The sequence below is a fragment of the Synchiropus splendidus genome, chromosome 2, assembly GCF_027744825.2.
Source record: "Synchiropus splendidus isolate RoL2022-P1 chromosome 2, RoL_Sspl_1.0, whole genome shotgun sequence".
NCBI classification, from domain to species: Eukaryota; Metazoa; Chordata; class Actinopteri; order Syngnathiformes; family Callionymidae; genus Synchiropus; species Synchiropus splendidus.
In genome coordinates, this window is record NC_071335.1 from 12,284,734 (window position 1) to 12,309,459 (window position 24,726).

Consider the following 24,726-nt stretch of genomic DNA (forward strand, 5'->3'; position numbering starts at 1 on the left):
AATTTTCATTGTTTCATTGTTAGAATCTGGGTTGGGCTCAAAGAACAAGATCGGTGAGATAGGTAATGAAAGGGACCTCGTCCTTTTTGGGAGACTCAGACTAGAGCAGCCTTTCTACTACTTGAATGGAGTCAGTTGAGCAGCTAAATGGTATCTCACTGTAGGTTGACAGGTTTGTTGAGGCGGTCTTTACAATCCATCCATCCATTTCCCTCACCACAGAATATGTTTTTTGTGGGAACATAGAGATGTAACTTGTCTGGGTCCACTAGTTTTCAACCCATTTAGTCCCCACCTGATGCTGGTGACCGGAGGTGAGCGAAGGAAAATAAACCTATTGCTTTGTCTTTTACTTTAGCTCCTTTTTCAACAGCTCATAAACACAGCCTTCACTCACACGCCAATATCCAAATGATGGAACCATCCTCATCATCTGCAAAAAGGGACGACCACTCTTCAACACATCAATGCAGGTTGTAGATTTTGGCTCAACTGTAGTTCCTTGAACTTCAGTTATTTAAACAGTTTCCATTGCTTTTGCATGTCATTGCTAACAGTGTGTAAAAGTTCTCTCCAGTTAAGTTTCATTGAGAAGACATTTGTGCAACAGCACCAGCAAATCTGTGGGAAACATACTGTGCAAACTAACCATCACTCCTGTGTGAAACCAGCTGGAGGGCTCTCCTCATCAGGAAGAAAGCTCTGTTCATTGACTGTGCACTTTTCATGTCATCTTTCTAGACTCACCATCTTTTTCTTCTCTACACAATATCGCTCTCTCTGGCCTTAACAGCTACTCTTCATTTGAATCTTGATCACATATTGTCAAAGCACAAGTCTCTGTTCTTCTGATCTCAGTCTCTGTTAAAAGCGTGCTCATGTCAGCATGAAAGATAATGGTAGTCAAAAGGTAACAAGACACAACTCACAATTAATTCCAAACAAAAAAAACCCTCCAGTTCTCATGCTCATAAACGCTCTGTCTCGGTCATTACAGGGTTGGCTCTTAATACTTGGACCGGACCACTGGAAATCCAAATCTCCTTTGAGCCCTTGAGCCAAAGACTTCCTCTCCAACACAGCTGACAATTTCACTCTCATCTTTGGACATCTCACATTGGAAAACTCTGCTGGTTCCCAGGAGCCAGTTCAGTTTTGCTTTTACAAGTTCCAGAAACAATACTACTGAAATTCATGAGCGAAGCCAAATGGATGAGAACCTAAGGAGGAGGAGGAGAACCCTAAACTTGGGCTTGCTATTGGTCAAGCACTTGATCTCACTTGAGAAGAAGGTCACGATGACAGAGCATTCCTTGGAAATGATTTGGATCTTCAGACCTGAGGTGGCACTGTGTTTGGTCTCATCTCCATTTTGTTGAAGATAGCAGACCACACGCTGTCACCCAGAAAGTTCCCAAAAATAATATTGTTCCAAATTCCACACTAAAGGGAAAATGTTGAGGAAATGTGACTCTTTTTGCACATGACACCTTGAGCTATCCAGAATAAGTAACAGTGTGGAGCCTTTGAGCTTGCTGGGCTTAGTGTACATCCAGTCGCAGTTCCTCTGACTATGGTGGCATCAGTGCAACCATCCATGCCCATATTTGGGCTTGTATGATCTTTGATACAGATGAAGGTGGGGTATATATGTTATACACACCGAACGCTGACTTGAGTTTAAGCAGTGTATTGAGTAAAAGTAGCTCGAATCCGCTCAAACCGCTGCCCTGCTGAACTACCCATATCTTCATAAGCCACTCTCTCAAAGTGACCTCCACAAAACACCACATTTATTCAATTTTATTTTAATGATTTTATTGGAACATTCCTGGACTAAAACAAACACAGGCCATTTCAAGGACTTTCTCAGGCGCTGAGTTTAGTTTCCTAAAAGCCCTTAAGTGGCTTATGAAAACAATGTTTTTCTTCATGGGTGACCTTTCGTGTTTCAACAGAAAATGGCAGAAGGCCAAAGGCGTTGGAACCTTTGACCCACCTAGATGTGTGAACCTCCGTGTAGTTTGTCTTTGAGTGTCAGTTTGTGCTGCGGTAATGCAACGCCCTGGGTTAAATAGACACGAACTGGTTTACAGCTTTCATTTTGCAAGTTCCCAGCCATCAACAGGTTGAAACATTAGCAACAGTCTTGTGTTTGTTTTCATTCACGTTTACCTCTTTCCCCTCTGTGTGTCTGAGATTCTCCTTTTTACCATGTGACCAGTTGTTTTCCTCCGTGGCCCACTCCCTGGACTCTCAACCGCCCCATTAACATCAATTTTCCCAATCTTATTAGGAAGCGTGAAGCATTAGCACGTTGCTCCTCTGCAGCCAAACATGTAAGTGAGCTAATAGCAGCTGTTCCGGCCCACACCATTACACATTCACATGTTCCATTAAGAGCCACAGTGGAGTGACGGGATCCAGATGTTCTCTCCTCCCTGGATGTCACGGAAGTGGTGATGAAATGCTTTTTATTGTCACAGATCACACTTCTCTCTGGTGACTGTTTGAAGTGAACCTGCTGCTTGTGGAGCTGTATTGCTTCCTTAGATTCTGACGGATGCTGATGGATGGTTGCTGTTTGTCTGGAAAACTGACCTGTGTGTTTGTGAGTCGGTCAGTGTGTCGTAGCGTGCTGTAAACCACAGCCAGCCTAATCAATGCAAACTCTTCCATGTCTCGGTCGTAATTCCATTATGTCTGCCCCACATCTAAACATCTCTTCAGCGCTCGACCCAAGTATTTCTGACTGTGCCGTCTGGAAGATTTGTCCGAACTTGACAGCTGTGTCCTCCAGGGAAATCTGCTCGCATCACTGCTGCGATACTTGAGCGTGTGGGATCAAGCTTTTTCAATACTTCCCTGGCAATCGTCCTCCCCAGCTGACAAATATTTGTTCACTCAATCCGCCATGATAATTCCTTGGATTAGAAGGTTTTATTACGTTTTTGCAGACCATTAACTCCCCTGTTAGTAGTCACAGAGAAAGAAGAGTGAAAACGTTGTTCAATAAATCTAACATATTGTTGGTTGAGCATTTGTATCAAGAAATATAGAACATATAGAACATAAACGTTAGCAACCACACAACTCAACTAAACTAACACTAGTTGTGCTGTTTTCTTAAAGGATCGAGGGCACATTTCTCAACACGCATTTTGTAAAACCAAGTACCTGCTCATCTTGTCGACTCCTCGAGGCTGATGACAGATCGTCAAAGTTGCAGACAAGTGCTGAGAGTTCAGGAGTTCAATTTCAGCAAGTCAGCAGAAACTTGCCTGGACTGTCACTGACAGGTGCAAGATTTTATGTGCGTCAAGAATTTTCACCATGGGCAGTGAGGACATGAGGGGAGAGGAATAGGAAGAAAGGAAGTACATAAAGTACTAACAACTTCATTTCATTTTGTCGGTGATTGGTCTATTATATCTAATACCTCATAACAATTTCCATAATGCACTGCAACAGTTAGCACATAGATTACTCTTTGTCTATCCCCCCTTTTTGCACCTCATATGATTGAAACAGTGTGTTTGTTCTGTCTGTCTGTTCTGTCTTGTCTGTTTGGTCACACTTTATATATAATATACATATATATATATATATATATATATATATTATGTATATATATTTTTTTACCACGAAAATATATATATATATATATATATATATATATATATATATATATATATATATATATATATATATATATATATATATATATATATATATATATATATATATATATTTATTTATTTATTTATTAGTGGTGGGACTTTAACAACTTACGAAATTATTATTAATTAATTACAACATTATTAACACACAAAATGTTTATTTAATTTAATTTAATTTCACAGTTTGCTCTCCAGATAACTCGGAACCTCTGTAAGTGCAGGAGTTCCTGGTCCACTGATCACACTGACGCACAAGACACGTGGCAGCTAGGATGATAACAACAACAACAAACATGGAGGAATCCCTGAACAAAAGCAAACAGATGCTTTTCGCTACACAATGGCCAGGGTTTCCACTGCTCTGAATGTACTTGAAATTCTTATAAAATTGAAATTCTTATACAAATATTTTCAAGACATTAAAAGAGCTTTAGTTTAAATAAGGTGATATAAAAACTTGAATATAGCCACCATCGTGATTCATTGTGCTATTGTCAAATTGATGCAAAATAAACAATATTTTGTTTATATATGTGTTCCCTAGTCTGAAGTGCTACCTCACATTTGGCCTTCTGCCTCCACTGCTGTTCCTTTTTCTCTTCTCTCCCAGTCAGTCAAGGCGGTTCATCTTCACACCTGGAGCCTGATCCCTGTTCCTCATCAAGTTACCGAGCCATAACTCCTAACTTCATCTGAAATCTCAGAGTTTCCCACATCACAGCCTCAGTAGTCCGTCATTAGAAGAGTTGGCATCTGGGACTTTTTTTGTTTTACTGACGCAGTCGTTTAGGGGGCTCATGAGTTTAATGAATGTGGTTCGCACATGTGCTGCTTCCTCAACCAACTTCAATTTGATGCAGATCTGCACACAGCGTGTTTCTCGTAAACAAGAAGGCGAGTGCTTGTCACCCTCCGGGCTGTTTATTTTCCACTTCTAATAATCTATGAAAATGGCTTTTATCCAACCGGTGGAGGCGCTGGTTAACTCCAAGCAGAACTTCAAATATAAATTCAAATAAGCCAGAGGCAGAGGATACGCTTTGACTGTGTGCTGAAACGTTAGACTAACGCCCTTCAATGTTAACTTACGCCAACTGAACAAATACAGACTAAAGCCTGCTTCCAAATGTAAACTCTCCCATTCATCCCCCGCCCAACGTTTGATGATGAATCGTGTTCAGTGTGTCACTGCGTTCCAACTGTGATGATGTCGAATTTAAGACTAAGTGAAGTTGTTTTACATCTCAGTTTGTGGCAGTGGTCATTATCTTTGGGGAGTGAATGAAACAAAATGCTACAAAAGGCCAAAATCCATTGCAGAATATGTGACTCTTCCCAAGAGAGGCGCAGAGATGCTCATCCCCCACCCTGCTGAAGAGTGTTCACAGCATGACCAGGAGGCTCCGGAGAACAGCGGAGACGTTACTTCTTAAGGCGAGGTATTCCAGAGAGGCGCTTCCATAGGTTTCTGGGAGGTTTGGATCTCTCTGGGCCTGGACGTGGAGGAGGAGAAAGTAATGCATAGACATGCAGAGATGACAACTTGAAACTAGTTTACAGCTCAGACTTAAATTCACATATTCACATGTGAATGTCACATATTGACGTTGTCACGTGCACTGTCCCAGGGTGATGCAGAAGTCATGTAACAAACTGTTGTGCGACGCGTTTGTTGTACTGTTGCCTGACATCCGTTTCAGGTGACATTTGTTGCATCAAACTCTGGAGTCAAAAATCTGGATTCCTTCAATGAGTCACTGTACGTTAACCATTTATAGCCCAGACAGGGAAAACTCATCAGAATGAAGAATGAAATGGAAGACAAGCTGATCATAGCTGTTGCTGACATTCACACTATTTGGGGTTCGAGTGACACGACAAGCGTCACCAAGTCACGCTTGGCAGAGCACACTATAAGGCATTTACATACAGGTAGTTGTCCAATCTTTTTCGTGATGTAGGGGTCAGTCTGGTACTGTTTTGCATCCATTTCTCTTGCTTTTCAAGTTCATAAAGCTGCAATTTTCGAGATGATCTATTTTAGAGTGAAAACCTGTGTTACTAACCATTCAAAATACATAAAGTGAAAGGAGGCCTTCTGTCTGCAAAATTTTGGGGCCAAGTTGGATCAGTGATGAAGCTGCATTTTTTCAAGATCATCTTTCTGCTGATATTTTATAGTGATAACCTCTATTTATCAAGACTGTTACTAACCATTCTAAATACACTAGGTCCAAGGAGGCCTTCTGTCAGGTAAGATTTGGGGCTAAGTTGGATCAGTGATGTAGCACTTGTGTCATTAGAGAACTTAGCTCAGTCAGTGGAAGAAAACGTAAACTGGAGCTGCAACTTTTCCGGCAGAGTTCTACTCCCCAGTACATTGATGCTTTTCATCCACTGTTTACAACACCAGAGTAGCTTTGTTACAGTAGTGAGATTGACATGTGATTGAGTATATGAAGCGATTCCCTAATGGCATGTTTTTCTTGTGTTTTCTTGTGTGTCAGTCTAAAAACCACTTCCTCTACAAGAGTGAAGTTTAGCAACAGAGAAATAGAAAGAAAGTAAACATGAACCGCAGACAAAAGCGGCTGAACTCAGGGGCCAGAATAAGGGTGGAATCCACAGCTTATAAGGAAATGTATAATGTATTCAATAGCTCCCTTCAACTCCCTCGAAGACCAAGGCACTATATTAAATATTGTCTTCTGTTTGCAAAAGATGCAAAAGCCCTGGAGAGCTTCGACCCGCAGAGGAATCTTTTAGTGCATATGTAAGATCCTTGTGGTTAATGGACCGCTGCCATGAGAACAGTCAGAAGAGCCAGTTCTCCATCTTCATCATGGAAGTTGATGATGCAAGCTACACAGCGGCCGCGTAAGTGTAAACAAACTCTGTTGTTCAGTCCTCCTCCTAGACAACTGGAGCCATTACCAGCCACCGCAGAAACCCAAAGCTCGCTCCTTATTAAACATTGCCTTCATCTGCACTCATTTCCAAAAGCCCATCGCCCCCATACCCTCCATCGCTCCCTCCCCGACTCCCAGCTCCATGTGCTGTGGGTTTGGACTGGAGCTGGGCGTCAGCGAGACCTTTTTTCCTTCCAAAACAGGAATTCACCTTCCTTTAAAAATCCTGTCTTTCGAAAGCACATGTCAAGCGCCTCGACTTTTATTTCCACGAAGAATGAGCACAGGTTAATTTGTGTAGAAACACAGGAAGCCAAGACGTATGGACTCCAATGGAGCGGCACCTCAGCCTGAGTGTGAGCCAGCCACAGCGGTTTGTGGGTGAGGCCCACTGGATCTTCCAGCCCTGAAGAGCAATTTACCTCACACAGTCAGAACCTGCTGAACTGAACATAAAAACCTTCCGTCAGACGCCTTCCAGAACACACGTTTCTGTCCATATTTCCTTCCCAAAAACTCATTTCACTGTTACTTTCTGACAACCTGAAGCTGAGTGAGTGTGGATATGTGAGGGAAAGCCCCCGCAGCGCTTGCTGATGGAGGCCTTTGCTGATAACAACTCGGAGAAGTAGATTGTATCTCCCTAAGAGACAAGACTCAGCGACACAGTGAGGAGGACTGAGAGCAAAACAGACACCATTGTTGGAAGCTCTAGATGGAAGACTGATCCAGACACGGGGCTTTCCAAGCAGATGCCTTTCAAATGTGAGACACAGCAACATGACATACATGACTGAAAATGGGATTTGGAGGAGAACAAGAGCAATAACTGGCATCCTGGACCAGTCAGGAGGGAGAAAGTCAGTGCATCTGGCAGGCCCTCCCATTCTGTGGTTTAATATGACTCATTAGAAAGAGTCGACTCAAGAATTTCCTCACACTTTTTTTTGCTTTATTGTAACTAGCTCACAGAATGCCAAAACCTCCATGCCTGTTATTGTTGAACTGAGTTCACAGACCGTGACTGCAACTATAACAAACCTGCAATCGTGTTCGTGCCAGACATTTTACTGTCAAAAGCTACAAATACAGCATTAAAGAAGATGACAGTGAACTGGACGGGCTTCTAGATTTAAAAAGAATTACACTAAAACAGTCAATAGCTGTTTTAAAAGAAAGTCTATTGAGGAACTCATCTGCCCTGTTTTGTAGTCGTATTCACCATAGGAGAGAAAATACCGGACAATAGTATTAGAGAGGAAAATATGCCTACAGTCACTCACTCAAAGTGAATGTATAAGAATTACAAACTCTGGCTCTTGACCTTGTTTCCTTGGAATTAATAAAGAAATAAAGAAATTGTGGTTGAAACTAGTCCTGAATTTACCCACTGGGGGACAATTTAAGGACATCTAATAAATCTAAATTACTGTCATGGTATTGGGGTAAGTAATGTTTCTTTCATCTTGGATTATTTGATGCACCCAAAATGACGATAACCAATTAATTGTTAAACTATGTCATGTGTGGCCAACCAGTCAGAGGCTAAGAGCCACACTGTTTCACTGTGTTGCTGAATGCTACAAATATGTGAGGCTGTAAGGGTCGCCTGAACAGCTGGTCATGTGACTTAGCGGCAGTATAGCTTTTAAAGCACATGCCTGTGTATTACAAGATTGCTGGTTTGCGTCCAGCGTATGTCTCTTGCGCATGTATTCTTCTAATTCAAACCTTTTACCATGATCATCCTGGAAATATCAAGCCGTGTACATAGAAATGTGTGCGCCATTTATTTTACTTACGTATTTTCTTACGTGGCTCATGCCACCAATAATGTGGCCCCGGTCTGTGTGTGTGAGCGACGCTGCAGACTGGAGCGTCTCATCTTCACTCCACTGAATTAAACAGACTTCACGACGATCAACAATGAATGATAGGTGAAACACATGCCATACATTTAGTTTAGGGAATGACAAAGTGAAACGTGGAACAATATAATGTATATTGTGTTGATCGTGGAGCTGATGACTGAGTCTTCGGACCGTGACTCACATTGGCGACTCACAGCTCACATTGCGTCTTATTTCCTCTGTAAACAACCATCTCAATAGCAACTTCACCAAAATTCCAGCGAGTTCAGTGGCTCATTTGGTGAAGAGCCGCGTGAAACTGGGGAAAGAGCCGCGGGTTGGCCAGGCCTGAACTATGTAATTAAAAAAAAAAACTGACTAAAAACTGTCATGACAAGAAAAAGCAGGAGACAAAAATAGAATATGCAAAAATAATAACATAACAAAAACTTAAAGAAACCATGGTTAACGATATGTTTGGGAAACAAAAGTATTTCAAGCTCCTCAGAACTAGTCGCTGGACTTTGTTGCCTACAAGTATCGATGAGATGATAGGCGACACACTCACTCATCATGATGTTTTACTTTCACTGTTGACTCAGAGGTTAACGTAATGGCAGTTATTATCATATGGTCTACGCCCATTACTTCATCCGAAACACAGCCTGGACTAAAATGTCTGAAATGCATCATACGACGTGTCAATACTGCAAATTTAACTTTGCTCTTGTGACTTAATGATTGATTGACATGCCAACCAAACCTCTCTATGTCACTGATATCACACATTCCCAATGGACAAGAGGTCAGGGGGAAATGTTGGGGGGGCACAGGCGTCAGGCTGAGCAGACAAGTGATTTATGACGCCTCACATGCTGTACTGTTCTGCTCCCAGGGCTTGTGCAGTTGGCAGATCTCAAGTGTGGGAGAACGAAATAAAACCACTTCCACCCTGACAGAGTGTTTGGCCCAAAGCTATGCACCTTCTCTAGGTGAGCTAAGGGAAGGCACAGAGGGGAAAAAGGTAGTATGTCATGGATTCTTTCCATACGGGGAATTTCCTGACTGATGTAGGCTACAATTAAACCTGTCGAAATTGTAGCTCTCTGGAAAGTTTGCCCAACTTTTTTTTTATCTGAAAGCATAATAAAAGTAGAGCTGATGGCTTTTACTTAAGCCTCAAAAATAGCTTTGTCTATGAAAACATAAAAATAATTAATGTTGGACTTATTTTAGTTTCTTATCATTCCAATTTCTCATTACTCCAATTTTAGGGTTATTGAAACTGGTCTTAGCTTGTGCTGCACTTTGGCGATCGTGTGTAACTACAACAACAAACATAATTTGATTGAAAATACACATGAAAATAATTGTGTTTGCATTACTGTTTACTTAAAGTGAGACCTAAGCCAATCGTCTCAGCTCTTTTTTCACCACAATCCACCTGGTGGGCTCATTCCATCTGCACTTTTGGTTTTGGACCCCAAGATACTCAAACACAACCAGACAGGCAACCCTTTTCTTTCCGAGAATCATGGTCTTGGACTCGAAGGAGTCTCTTTGTCTTTGGGGCATAACATCTGAGATATTAGAAGAGATACTGCAGTATAACTTCATGTTCACATTGGGTGGATATTTGTGTATTATGAATGTTTATTTCAGTCTCATTTAATATGTATTAATTACATTGGACATTAGAATGACATTGGGAGAAGTACCTGCTCTTCTCCAGGATTCTTTGTCGATGATCCGGTCCATTTCTGTCTCTAAACATGACCAGCAGTGTTTGTCTCTCTCCTAGCTCAGGTGACTTCAGTACTCTGGTTTTAAGTCCACCATGAATATGCTAAAAGAGTGACAGTAAATGTAGTTTGACTTTGGGTTATTCAAGACAAATCTTTATGTAGTTGTTTGATTTAGACTGCTGCGTCAGCAATCCTGTGATCTATTTATAATTGCATTTGGTTCTGAACATGTGGCTGCATGTGGCTGTAGTTTTGTTTTGGGCTTTATGTGAAACCCAGGGAGAGGAGGATGATGAAAGTGCAAATTACCTCACAGGTCATCCTCCAGTTTTATGAGGTACCGTAACATGGAGCTGTCTGTGAGTCCGCAGCATTCAGTTTTCGGCAGTATATATATACTTTTGTTCGCATAAAATCCCCGCACAAACATAAAAGTTATGAGTCTCATCAGAGTGCGTTCATGTCTTGGAATGTGCATGAGTCAATGGAGTGACAAACACACACCGTCGCCTGTAGCACACCTGTTCTCCTCACTTTGTCAGCTGTCTGGTTTTGGTGTTACTCTTTGATGACCCTGCAGACAGCGACACTGTATGTCTAGTTAAGTACACAGTGACGGAATCACCTGTCGACCCAAAAAGCACATGTAGCTATAATACATGCTTTTACAGTGTGAGGCAGGGAGTTCATCATATGACTGACAGCAAACGTGCCACAATATGTGTGTGACCATGTTAACAGGAAACTCCAGAGCTGTAACTCAGTTCGATGACAGTAGCTGCAGCTATAACATCAAGGTTCCGGCGGAGCAAACCAAGACCGTTCAACTGCCACCTGCCAAGTCTTTATCATGTTTAGCCCTGCGTCACGAGTGCGCACATCTGCGTCGACTATCCAGAAGTGGATGTCAGATAAAGTGAGGGACTCTAAAAAGTATTGCATATCGACTGTGCAGGCACAAACGCAGCTTTACAGCCGTGTGTAAGACGGACCTGACCATTGTGTGGCGTCATGGTTGATTTTATGACATATCTTCATAAAAATTCCATAAGCTCAGTCTCATCTTAACTGATTTTGTATAACCAACTCTTTTTCTTAAATGGTGTAGTTAAGAAAAAGATGCTAATAGTAGATACAGAAAACATTTGCTCTCGGCAGACCGTTTCTACGACCTAGTGTTAAACGTGAAAGCTCTCTTTCTGGAATCCAATTTTTTCACCAGCCAGCTCAACTAGCAGTTGAGTGTTCCCTTAGCTGAAATAAGAGCCTTTACCAGTCAGAGTTGACCTAGTTGGACTCGCTTTCACACTCTTTCCCACTAAACCTGCCGTGTTTTGAAACCCATTGTTTGCTGCTGCAGATCGCCCACATAAGTGAAGTGAATAAACCCTCTGTTAGTGTTTCCTGAAGCAAAGCCAATTTTTAGGAGCTCTGTGTGAAAGTGTGAGCAGCTAATCCACTCACACTTTCAGTCTTAGCTTACAGTACTCACACCAACATCACAGAAAACGTCAGATTACAACTGACGCTCACAAAGGCAAAGCTGCCACTAGTCATCCTAAAAAAAGGCACCCTTGTTTTCTTATGGTTTCAAACGTGAGAAGTGCTCAGCCAGCAGCTTTGCAAGAATGATACGGGTGTATCAGGTTGAAACCTGAAACGGTCTAAATATGAATTTTGGCTTGATCATGCTAATTTAGCTGGGAGTCAGCACTCATAATTTATTACCCTCTTTAGTCAATAAGGATAAAACCTGACCTGACTTAGTTCTCACTGACTGGAGACTGGTGCAGATTTATTTCAGTGAATGAAAACCCCAGAGGTTTTGTTCAAATGTGTGATGCCTGGACGGAGAGAGATAAAATGAAACCCTAGTGATACATGAGGCGGTTATTCATCACATCCAAAGCTTCACCTGGCACTTCAATAAAAGTATCTGATACTGGACCTATATTGTGAGCAACTTTAGGTGTGGTTGTGCAAGAAAGCTGCAGATGTGTGCTGGTGTCACCATCAGACAATACCCAGACTCGCCGACATGCCTGCTTTATCATCTCCACTGTTTTAAGATAGACCTCCAGACGATAACAGAGCCCTGGCAGGAGATGACATCACCAACATGCAGGATACAAAAAAGGGAGAACATGGCAGACCTGAAGAAAAAAGCCCTCCCTTCTTACATGTAAACACTCACTTTCAGGCAATTTCATTCAGCACCAGGGGCGATAGTGTTGTTTAGACTGGGTACTGTGTTGACATTTAAATTTCATTATCAGTATTAGAATTATCTTGTTTTGTTTTGGTGACAGGGAGAGAGAGTGTGAGGGATGAGGGTTCAGTGGAGAGAGAGCCAGACGTGGAAGCGCATCACGATGGCTACTCAGGCATCAGTCTTTCGGTTTAGATGCAAAAGAAAAAAAGGTGGATTCTCATCTTCTTTGTGCGTCCTGTTGATTCATTTGAGCACCAGGATAGCGATAATGATTCTCGCTTTGATCAAGGGGCCAGACCTTGAAATTCTAGTGGTGGATGATAATACTTCAGAAGAGTCGGAGATGGGAATTATGTGACAGCTGATTTCAGCATGTTCCAGTTACCAAAGCAAGGCATTCCTTAAACAGTGTCACAGGCATCAACCAGGTTAGCGATAGTTTGCATGTACAGCATGAACATTTAAAATTATCTGACAGAAACACACACACACACATATATATATATATATATATATATATATATATATATATATATATATATATATATATATATATATATATATATATATATATATATAAATTGCTGGAAGTCAAGTATACATATACACATCGTGGGGATGGCTAGGAATTTCCCAGTTCCAAGGACAACTGGGACACCGCATTAGCTCATCTAATGCAAATCTTTTTGGAGAATGTAAAGAATATCAAAGGGCATTAGAGCAGACTTTACAGTGAATAATATGAAATATCTTAGTAATGACATACTTATAATCTACATATAACGTATATTTATATATATAATATATAAACGTATAACCTTCATCTCCTGCTCCTCCTCCTCTGCAAAATGCCTGTAACTGCACCTGCAACCACGCATGATCATCAAGAAGCATCAGCCCAGACTTATTCACCGGGCTGCAATCCTTCACAAGTGTCATCTTCTTTGCAGATATAAAAAAGCAGGGATGGCAGGTGCCATGCATGGCTAATAAAAACCAACAAGGTGGCCTTGGAATTTAGTTTGATAGTTTGTATTGCTTTTTGAAAAAAAAAGAATTGAAAGACGAAGAAGAAGTGCTCATAAGTGACAGACGTGGACATAACATTTTGTCACCATAGACACATGATTTCATTGTATGTCATGTTTTAAAGTTAAATGAAAGGGGAAATCCTTTAGAAGTCCAACCAATCTACAACCACTATTATTGCTACTATTTCTACCACTACTGCTACTCTTACGACTACTAATACTAATATTAATTACAAGAAGGATCGTGTCACCAAATTCTAAATGAATGCCAATGCGCTTTAGCAACCAGGTTACATTAGTAATATGATTTTTATTGTTTGTTTGATGGTCAAACTATCAGTGTTACCTGCCTTTGTCATTGCTGATGTGCAACGTGATTCAAGACGTGAGGTCAGTCGAGCAATTCTGATTAAGACGTCTCGTCCACTGTGTTTGTGATACACGAACGGTCAATAGGTGCCCAGATCCCTCCACATGTGGACTAAATGTGTCACCTCAATTTTGACCGACCTTTCACCAGCCTGCCTATCAGGTTCTGTCCGGCATCACCGACTCTCCGTTATCTGGACCTGGAGAGCGACTCTGTGACTAAAGGTGCCTGACTGGGAGGAGGATTGCTTTGTACACGTTTCTAGAGCCTGATGGAATCAGAGTCAATCGTGAGAATGGTCCTATGTGCCTTAATATCTGGCTCATGTTGAAACAGTAATGGAGAAAAGGCAAAACAGAACTGTAGAATTTTCACAAATCATATTGATTTGTCACCTAATTCAAATGCCCCCATTATGAAAAATAGTAGAGTAGTGTTCCAAGTCGGGACTCGATGTCGCCTTGTCTAGATTTTACTGTGACCCAGCAGACTGGTAAATGTTCCCGCTCAGCTGGGTGCCTGATTATTGGGACAGAGTGGGGTAATCTTACCCCACAGAGAACACCCTGCCTTTGTTTTGCTTCCAGTACACACGCGTGACAATCAAATAAACGTGGGATTCTGAAACACCGTTCTTCTGTTTTACAATATGCCGCATAAATAAAGAAAGCCCATTTACAGCTGCAGTGTCAGGATCCTGTGGAGTGTAACAGAGTCGGGTCTGTCATGGTGTTAACACCTCTGTGTCCCCAGAGAGGCATTTTAAAACAAAATGTTTCACAGAGGCCATGTCTGCATCAGAGCGGGTCAATTACAGTCAGCGGTGCCGCCATTATTCAAACAATCCCACAAGTGAAAAGTGAAAACAACAGCGGAGAAATAAATAACAGACCCCCAGCGTGAGCAAGAGGACAGCACATTTTTCTAACAAATGCAGGGATGACAGACCAAAACAAGTTCAGACAGAATCAAACAAATCTCATGGTGAAAACAACAGGGAGCTTTACAGTTCAAAGATCTCACGCCTGATTTCTTTCGGAATTTTCGGAGAAAGATCGCCTGCTAGTTGTTCTTGGCTTTGACAAATAGAATAAAATCAGCTTGGGAGACTTTCTTGTTAAATTCAACTGCAATCAAAAAAGGATTTGAGCCATATAAATTAGATTATATAGCAGCCCACAGAGTGCACTTGCTAGATCAACATGAAATACCAGACAAGATTCAATATTTTCTGAAGGAAAACTTGAGAGCCTTGATCTACTTGTTTCCTGGTCCTCTGTTGTTTATAAAACAGTTTGAAAATAAACACAGATACATGAGCTGGAGCTCACCAAAGATGACGCCTACGGCACAGGAAAACATCAAGCTGACTGAAAAACATTATTTGGTCTACTGAAAATTGAATCCTCATCAAACTAGTGTGGAGAACTGCAGGGCGTGCCATGTGACCAACAAATGTATACTCCTGAAATGTCTACAAGCCACAACATTAGTGAGTTGAGAAAAATATTTAATCTGTTGTGCACTATTGAGAAAGCAAATGACTTTTGATCGGGTCAAATGATGCAGAAGTGGCTGCTTGTAAGTACAAGATATGTGGGTATTTATTTAACCAATGACTCTGTCTCTACATCATTACTGCCAAAAGCAAGACACTGAAGTAACCCTCTAAATTTATGTTTGCCCATCTAAGATGTGAATTTTATTGCCTCTTCTCTGGAGTTCATATGTGGCGGTGACAGGCTGGATTCCAGCCTTGAATTGCTGGTGAGCCTGGGTCCTTATACCACTATGCTACGCTGTTTATTATACTGAGATCTACACTAGATAGAAACAAATGGTGTCAGTGGTGGGATGGTAGTGGGATTGGATTGGAAATGGACTTGGATGCATACATGGAATTGAGGGGATATTTGGAGTGAAGAGCCACTGAGGGCGTCAGGTGAGATGGGAAAGTACAGGTAAGGTTGGAACAATGACAGATAAAGTGGAGCTTTCCCATCAGATGATCAGCCATGGACACTGCCAAAACAATGAGGAAGATGATGTGATGTTGACAGTTGCAACCAGGTTCAGTGTATGAAAAACATTTATGTGCCCGGGTATGATTGAAATTATTGGGAGCTGTTAGTCTCCTTGTTTGCTCTTGGAAAGGGAATATTTTTTTAATTTCATATCTGGTAAACATGTATAAACTTTAACTTTGGAGTTATACAGTTTCTCTGTGGTCTCATCTTAGGTTGTAGATCACAGTTCCATCAGCCAATGTGATGGGGTGGACCATCAGTATAGACTGTGTTGAGAATGTTCACAGAAAATGTATTTCTTGTTCTGTTAATGCAAGCACCTGTGAAAGCAACTTTTAAGCTATTTTGAAAACAATATGGCAGACCTTCATTTGCAAATGACTTAGATCTTGTTTGCAGTGTATTTGGATTAATTTTATTACCCCATCATTCTTGCAATCGCATGAGCACTTTTTCCTCATCAGTACACATCTTTTTCCCCATTGGTAAATTCGATAAGCTCGATTGGAGCCTTGTTCTGGTGCTGGTTTAAGTTTAAGTGGCCATAATCTTAGTTATGAGTGCATGGATTCATATCATTTGAGAAACTTAAGATCATGTACGTAGGTCATAAATATCTAACCCAGTAAATAAACTACAAATTTGTAATTCTTTCCATGCTGAGTTAATTCACAATGGTGAGACGCAAGTCGATTTTAAAACTTGTATACAGATTTATTTGGTAAAACAAAGTAGAAATGACGTGACAGTGCTGCATGCAGGAAACAGTGGGTGAATTAAAAACAATACTGGCAGAGCAAAAGCGCAATTTTAAAATTGACATTTACCACATAGGACGTTGAAGTAAGGCTGGAAAAGAACACACATCTTGCTATTTTCAAGCTGAATGTCAGCGCTGAGTAAAGCATGGAAAACATGTTTTTACAGCAGTAGAACCGACTTCCTTTGTATTTAGACTCTGTTGACATGATTAGTGGCACCTTCAAGACCTCCTCGGTCTCCAGACGCTTTGCTTTGTTTGAGGTCAGCAGTCAGTGGTCATTGCTGTCCATCAAAGCCCAGACGATAGACGCAAACCAATAAACTATAGACGGAAAACAAACTGCTGTGTAATTTCCATTGTCGTGTTTGAAAAGGTCAAATAGTAGAAAAATGGATACAAGCAGGAATAACATTTTCAGAATATATTAAAGTAGTAAGCGATGTTAAGTATCAGCTTCCCGATTGATTCATTCGCCCACATTGCAGAAAGGTCCTGCGGGAATAAAAACACATTCCCACATTGGAGAGACATGAAAAGGTCAACTCTTTACCTGTTTCCAATTAACGTGTCTCAGAGGTTCATGCGAGGCAGCTGCAGAGAGGAAACTCATGAATGGACTTGAAAAACATCACACACATGAATTAATGCCTGAAAGTACACACCCAGTCAAACACAGTCGGCACAACCCCATCTGAGAACTGGCATAGTACTTTAGATGTGTTTTTTTTTAAGCAATTTGAAACTACTTTGAAGGGAATGATACCCCTGGAAATGTTACTCTCTCATAAAAGCAGCCATCTGACAGCTATTGAACTGCAAGCACACATCCCAGAGGATGGCAGTAAAACAACTGAAGCTAAATGAAACAGCTGCTGTCATTCAACTTAGCATCATGACCTGATGATGTGTTATTATTGAGGCTCTGCAGGACTCCATGGTGGTGCTGCATGTAGAAATGTAGATGATATTTATAAGCTTGTAATTCAAAACTAAATTGGACTTCTAATTCATCATTTTCATTCCATTCGCTCACAATAATGGGATGTATTCTTCAGTTGACAACAGTATCCAGCCAAAAATGTTCAGTTGGAGGAGGTTCTGTGAACATCTGCATTTATCTCTGTCAAAAACGGATCCACACTTCAAATGAAACAATAGACAGGGAAAAGATGATTGCATTGGGATGGCCTTCTGGATTGCCATCCGAATCTCTGTCAAGGGGCCTGAGAGAACGGGGAGTGTAATTCATCAGAATGGGGAGTCTAAGTCCCGCACTGTACTTTGGCCTCATTGCACCTAGGTTAACAAAAAGTATTACTGGGAGTCAGAGATAAAAGATCTGATATCGCTTGAAAATATGCCATAGCTCTGACACGATGTCTGTGAATTTGAAAGATACATTCTAATGCTTTACCACCTTTTCCACCGGTTGCATAAGGAGTATATGTAGTAGCGAACTACAATGTTCGTCGCTGGCTCTCACTTGAGAGCCACAAGCAGGACGGGTTCAAGTGTTTCACGATGTCAGCTAATGTTTGCTTCTACCTTGGATAGTTTAGTACCTTTAGTACCTGCCTTAGTGCCGGAGCAGCGGGATTCTGCTGTGGGGTCATACATACAAAGTTTGATTTGCTTTGTCCAAATAGTTATGCATTTTCACAAGTTTAAAGTTTACTTTAAATTATAAATTACACAACAAACGTGGTTGACCCTGACATGGTTATTTATCATTTAGATTGAGGTACAGCACATGTGTGATCCAGGGCATGAGGCAAAGTGGACCAAAATAACTTCCCATAGACTTCCAATTCATCCAATTCCATATTTTTTTTCCGATCTTAGGTCCCACGGACCGACTGGAGACTTAGGCTCCCTAGACACGAATCATTTGAAGGATTCGTCACTCTCGTGCCGGGGGTTACTTGTGCTTCTCCTCCACTCCGGCAGGTTGAATCGGGGTGTTGTCAGAGTACAACTATACAACTATTTAAGTTTTTGATAGTACTCCTGGCTCACCTCTACCAAATATGCATCTGCAGTTTTTATTCAACCTAGTGGTTGAGATTGGTGATGATTCTTTTCTCCATCATGAGAAACGATGAAATCATACTGCAAATTGTCATCGCTCACTTTTATATTTACAATGTATTGCATATGCATGAAATGTCTGGATATCACAAGTACTATTGATTTTATTACACTTTTTTGACAATTAATAGTAGAATAGTAGACACAGCATGTTCAGTTTCGGTGCTGTTCAACTAAGGCTGGGAATCTTAGGGTACCTCACGATATGGTTTTTCACAGTATATATAGTGAATGCGGGAGACATTGTGCTTGTGTCGTGATGTGGAGTTTGTGCAACTTTCCCAGTGGATCCAGTGAATGTGTGCATGATAGTTGAATGAAATATCACTCCATGCAACCAATGAGGAGTGAATTTTAAAATTAAAAAAAAAGAAAGAAAGAAAAGCCTTGGGGGCAATTTATACCCACTCATTGGAATCACACCCTCTTCACCATACGTTTGCATTCACACCTGCACGTCCTGAGGACACAGGTTCTCAACACACACACACAGCCGCTCTACACACACAGGTAACCTATCAATGGAAATTAATCTCTTGCAGGTGTGTCTGAAACAGCCGTCAGCTAGTGTTTCAGTCCGTGGATTTACAGGTTAGACAGAATCTAATAAGCTGTATTCCAGTCAGTTTAACTTGCAGTAAAATACACCTAAAAATCCTCAGCCAGCTGGAACTTAACTTATGTGTATAGGTTGGAAATAGCAGACGCAAATTAGCAGTGAAAGAGGAGACAATGAAATCATCCAATTTCAATGGATGTGTGAAGGTAAATGTGATCATTGGGCACAATGATGTCCCTCAGCTCAATCTGCAGCACTCTTAATACTGCAGCAGAGGAATCGGCTGCTCTGTGTTGTAATGCATTCACTGGTCTTCTTGCTATCGGCGGTGGAAGTTTCAGCCTGTGTAGTCATAATAACACCTCGCTGCCTTCACACAGTCGACGTCTGGTTTATACATTCACCGCTCTATTGCAAGCCTGCATCAGATTTCTTATCTACAGGAGCCTGCCTGAGGAGCTCACGGCTCTGGTCAGCGCCTCACACGTCTGGTTTATTATCAGCTGGCCCCCTTCCTGTGGATTCAGCAGTTGAGGGGCCCGGCAGACATCAGACAAGAGGGACACCGAACTAGAGAAGCCAAAGAGGGGACCAAAAAAGTTTTGTTTGTAGTTTAAACATTTTTTTCTGACATGAACTGTTTTGAATTTGAGTGCTTTACTGTGTGCAATAGATGCACCTTGGGATATGAAGACCAAAATTGGCTTGTCATCTAATGGGGGGTCTCTTTTGTATCCCCTACACATTTGCTTTCCACTGTGACATGCAACATGGATATTTCTTTTAATCACACCTAATACTTGATGTGTGTTAAAACAAGCAACAAAGAAACAAAAGTATTTACAAGATGTATTCCCATGAGAAGAGTTAAAGGGCCGAGTATCCACCGAAAGAATGTTTAACCCCTTTGAACTCTGACCTGACCTCTGAAAGGCCAGTGTGTCTAATCAGGTAAATCTAAAAAGCCTTCTAGGTGAAGGCAGAGGTTTAAGTTGACATGAGTGCCGAACTGCTCTCATAGAGAAGGGGTACGAGGGAGTCAAAGTCCAGGGAACTTTGTCAGTCTACCTGGAGAAGTCTAAACAATCTTAGTTTAAAGTAGTGTATTAATAGATTCAGAATGCCAATATTCATCCTGATGTTTGATGTTTTCCTTTGAGCAAATAGCACATAATACTACAGAATTTAGAATTGCAGGCATACTTTATTATGAAACACATATTACCATAAATAAATTACTTGTTTATATTTGTATCAGCAGCATAATAGTCGGTAATAAATCATTATTAAGTACTCATTAGCATCTTTTTTTCATTTTACCCGGGATTGGTCAACAAACAACATCAAAATGTCGAATTATTGGTAGTTAATAAGCAAGTTACGAGTTTATTAATAGTTAATATGCGTTCCCCAATCTAAGTTGAATGAAATACCACAATGTAAAATTTTCCGTCGACTCTTGGAGTTGGCTTCAAAGTTGAACACGTAAGAACTTTGGTGGAAGAGTCTACTATTTGAAAGTACAATATTGAAACTTGTGGGAATGAAATCTCTGTCTGCATCAGCGAACCTCAGAAGTGTGATAAGCCCATGGATGCAGCAGCAGCGCCCTCTGCTGTCAGGTCTCTTTCCCGGCATTTGTGACGTAGAAGCAGTACTCCAATGCTATTGGGGCGGTCACGTGATCATAACAGAATCATGGCGGCTTGTGCAACGGTCTGGACGAGCATGGGTCTGACTTTGAGACTCGCTCGCGTTCTTCCGGACTGTCACGCGTGTGGTTTGTCCACATTAAGTGCCAACTATCTGACCAATCCACACACACGGGCCTCATTTGACCGCTTGAGGACAATCAGCAGGCATTTACAGACAAGCATAGGTGAGCTAACACTTTAGCATCACTTGCGGATAGAAGCCCGTGCCTTTTGACAAATGTGTTTCAATGAAAGTAAGTTAGGTCGCGTCGGTGCGTACTCGTATTTCGGTTAGAAAGGCCGCCGAACATCACTTGTGTAACTTTCCCAGGTCAGGTGTGGTTGTGAAACCGCGTCCTTGGTCTGAAGGATACTGATGAGTAAATGCTTCAAACTTGTACAAGTACTGTTCTTTAATATATTCTGTGTTTTCGAAGGTCTTCACCACAGCGAAGAAACCGGCGACTCCGAAAAACCCGGAGAAGTGTGAGTTAGACTCGTGCTTTTATTGTGAAAGCGTTGAATGCTTCACTTGGATAGTAGCAGAGACCGATGTGCTTGTACCTTCTACATTGGACAATCCTGAATGTTTGAGGGCCGTTAATGACACAGGGATTTTACTGTTGAGTAAACCAGCTAGTTTAGTGGCTGGTGAAGCAGTGCGTGCTTGTCGTGGTTGAAGTGTGCCACGACACTATACAACACAACACAATGCACTGCTGTTAATGTTAGAGGCAGTGGATCTGCTGACCTGGATGTCATGCACTTTGTGTTGGCAGTTTGTGGCAGGACAAGACAGAGAAGCTCTGTTAGAAGAGCTTTGTCTACAAAATCCTGTTTTCTTATTAACATTAAGTGCAGTTGTGTATCCTGTCACAGTGCGACTTCACACCACATGCCAGTCATCCTTTGACAAAGACTATAGGAGATTGAGGTTCCAAGTAATCTCTAACCCATGAGGTTCATGGACATGATAAATGAGGACATGAAGAGGAGTGAGTGTAACAGGGTTACAGGCTTAAAGGTGCCAGACTTGCTGTGGCAAGTGAATCTTGTATTAGATGCAGTTATAAATTTGAAGGTCATGGTGTGATACTGTAAGTGATGCAAGGGTACTTGAGTAAAACCTTTTTGCTGTCCAGGGTGAATGTGGTTTATATAAACCGGTCCGGCCAAAGGATTCCAGTCAAAGCCAAAGTAGGAGACAATGTTCTCTACCTGGCTCACAAACATGGGATTGAACTAGAAGGTGACATTTTAAACAGATTAACGTTTGTAATCCGCTGCATGCTTCGGACAGAGTTCATATTTTTTTATATGTTGCAGGAGCTTGTGAGGCCTCTCTTGCCTGCTCAACCTGCCAAGTCTACGTCAGCGCTGCTCATTTTGATAAGCTACCTGAACCAGATGAGAGGTGGAGAGAAGTTCTTGACTTGAGGTTTTGCTGAAGTTCTCTCCTCAATAAGTATGTTTCTGATTTCTAGGGAGGATGACATGCTGGACATGGCCCCCATGCTTCAGGAGAACTCTCGACTGGGATGTCAGATTATCCTCACTCCGGAACTTGATGGCATTGAGCTGACTTTGCCCAAAGTCACTCGGAACTTTTACGTGGACGGGCACGTACCCAAACCTCACTGACAGTCTGAGTCAGATAAAATAGGAAAAGACGTGTCACGTCACGCAAGTGACTTGATGTGCAGGCAAAGTGAGGAGGTGACCGTGACTCTGCTGGAGCCTCGACCAACGCTTGGTATATTTATACATCGACGAGTTGGACACTGCTGAAACAACCGGTCTGATGTTGGTAATCAAACTGAAATGTTTCTGTGGGGTATCTATCCAAAATAAGAATCAAGGCGTCAACATCCAGAAACATTTCACATCAGGTCATTGAACATGGGTGAGTCATTCCAATCTTTGGTCTGTCCAGGGCTCCCACATATTGTCATGTAGGAGCATTTTACGCTGTGCAGTCATGACAGAGAAGTGGAGGCATATAATTCATCAGGTTCAGGGGGAGTTTGTTCAGGCTGTGGATCCATGTCCAGTTAACTGTATTACACTATGATTTTCACTGCCCAGTATAGGCGTCCATTAATGTTATTATGTACACAGCATATATTCAAATGATTTTAAAATTGTGCAATAAATTGATTTTAAAATGGAATTGGCGTTGCTTTGTCTCATTTAACCTGAATGGGGCCTTTGTTTTGCTTCTGTCATCATTGGAGTTTACAGTACTTTACATGCATATATATTTTTTGTATTGCTCAAACAAAGAAGTGCACTGTAATATATTTACTTCTTAATGTTTTCAGATTTTTTATTTTTCTAATAGAATAAACATGGACTACTCTCTGACCTTTCAGGTGTTTATTCAGCGATCTCGAATCCCGTTCTTCTCGTTTTATTCCCTGCGATATCTCGACGGTGGACAACTGTTCTTGTGTTAACAGTGACATCTACTGGCCTTAATAAGTAGCGTCTCCTTTTTTATCTTCACTTTCACTTAAGTTAACCATGAATAAATGCAAAACATATTCAGTTATAAAGATATTGAGTGAATATATATATATATATATATATATATATATATATATATATATATATATATATATATATATATATATATATATATATATATATATACACACACACACACACACGTTTACATTTATTCAACTGCACAATGTAAACAATACAAAAATTCTGCAGAATTTCACATGCATTTGCAGAGTAAAGAGTGTAATAGGCAGACATCTGCTTCAATGTGTCCACAGTGTGTTGTATATCCATATTGTTGATGGTCTAGCTGAGCTCTCGTCTTTGGAGATTCTACAGGATCTGGTTGATGTATCTCTGTATTGTTGATCTTGGAGTGAAGTTGTTGGTCACTGCCTGTGGTTTCATCCTCTCTGGGGTCTTGAAGAACTCTCTCACCAGTCTGACGGAGATGTCGATATCTGCGATATGTTTGACCTCCGCTTGCGGTGGTGATGTAGCTCCGCCTGGCATGTGCTGGTCGCATCACTGTGCCTGGTTTCCAACAGCCATCTTCTTGTCTGAAGCGCACTGGTGTGCCATTGAGCGGGGAGGGAAGAGTTTTAACAGATCTGTAGTGCTAACAGGCTTCTCTCCTGCTACAAACAACCTGCGGAGATGATTTGAGTTTGGAGCTGCTGAGGCGTGATTGGAAGAATGGAGCGTAACCTCAGGCTCATGAGAAGCTGTGCTGGTGATTTCAAGTTGTCAGCGGATGTGTTCCGGTACTCTAATAGGGGTCCTTGTTTTCAGCATAGGCTTTGTCCAATATGCACTTAGCTGCTTGAACAGTCTTTTCTGCAAGGCCATCACACTGTGGATAGGGGGGCTGGTGGTTATATGAGTAAAACCCCACGACTTTGAAAAGTGTTGGAATCCATGTCAACTGTAACATTGGCCATTGTCACTGACACGGACTCGGCGATACCATATCTTGCTTTGAGTTTGGTGATTACAGCCGTGGAGGAGCCCATTGTATAGTCTCCATTTCAAAGAACTGACTGTGGTCGTCTGCTATTATGAAGTTGACTTCCAGGTGCAAAGGTCAGTGCCAGTGACTTGCCACAGTCTTTCTGGTATGGCATGTGACATGAGCACCTCTTTAAGGTTCACACTACGTCACTCTTGACATATACTGCAAGTCACCACTGCAGCCTCAATTTGATTTCCCATACCAGAAGAGACCTTCCTTGCTCTGTGTTTTCCATACCCATGTGGCTGGCATGAAGCACTCAATTGTGTTCTTCTCTTCTC

The 24,726-nt window shown here is 41.4% G+C and overlaps 1 protein-coding gene across 1 annotated transcript; it reads left to right on the forward strand.

Annotated features, from left to right (window-relative positions):
* The first annotated feature begins 20,932 nt into the window (after window positions 1–20,932).
* Window positions 20,933–23,041, forward strand: LOC128754394 (ferredoxin-2, mitochondrial-like). Its single transcript, XM_053856984.1, has 5 exons — window positions 20,933–21,113; window positions 21,366–21,414; window positions 22,071–22,177; window positions 22,255–22,342; window positions 22,413–23,041. Exons 1-5 carry the CDS (start codon window positions 20,933–20,935, stop codon window positions 22,567–22,569), a joined length of 582 nt encoding a protein of 193 aa, XP_053712959.1. The 3' UTR covers window positions 22,570–23,041.
* The last annotated feature ends 1,685 nt before the right edge of the window (window positions 23,042–24,726 follow it).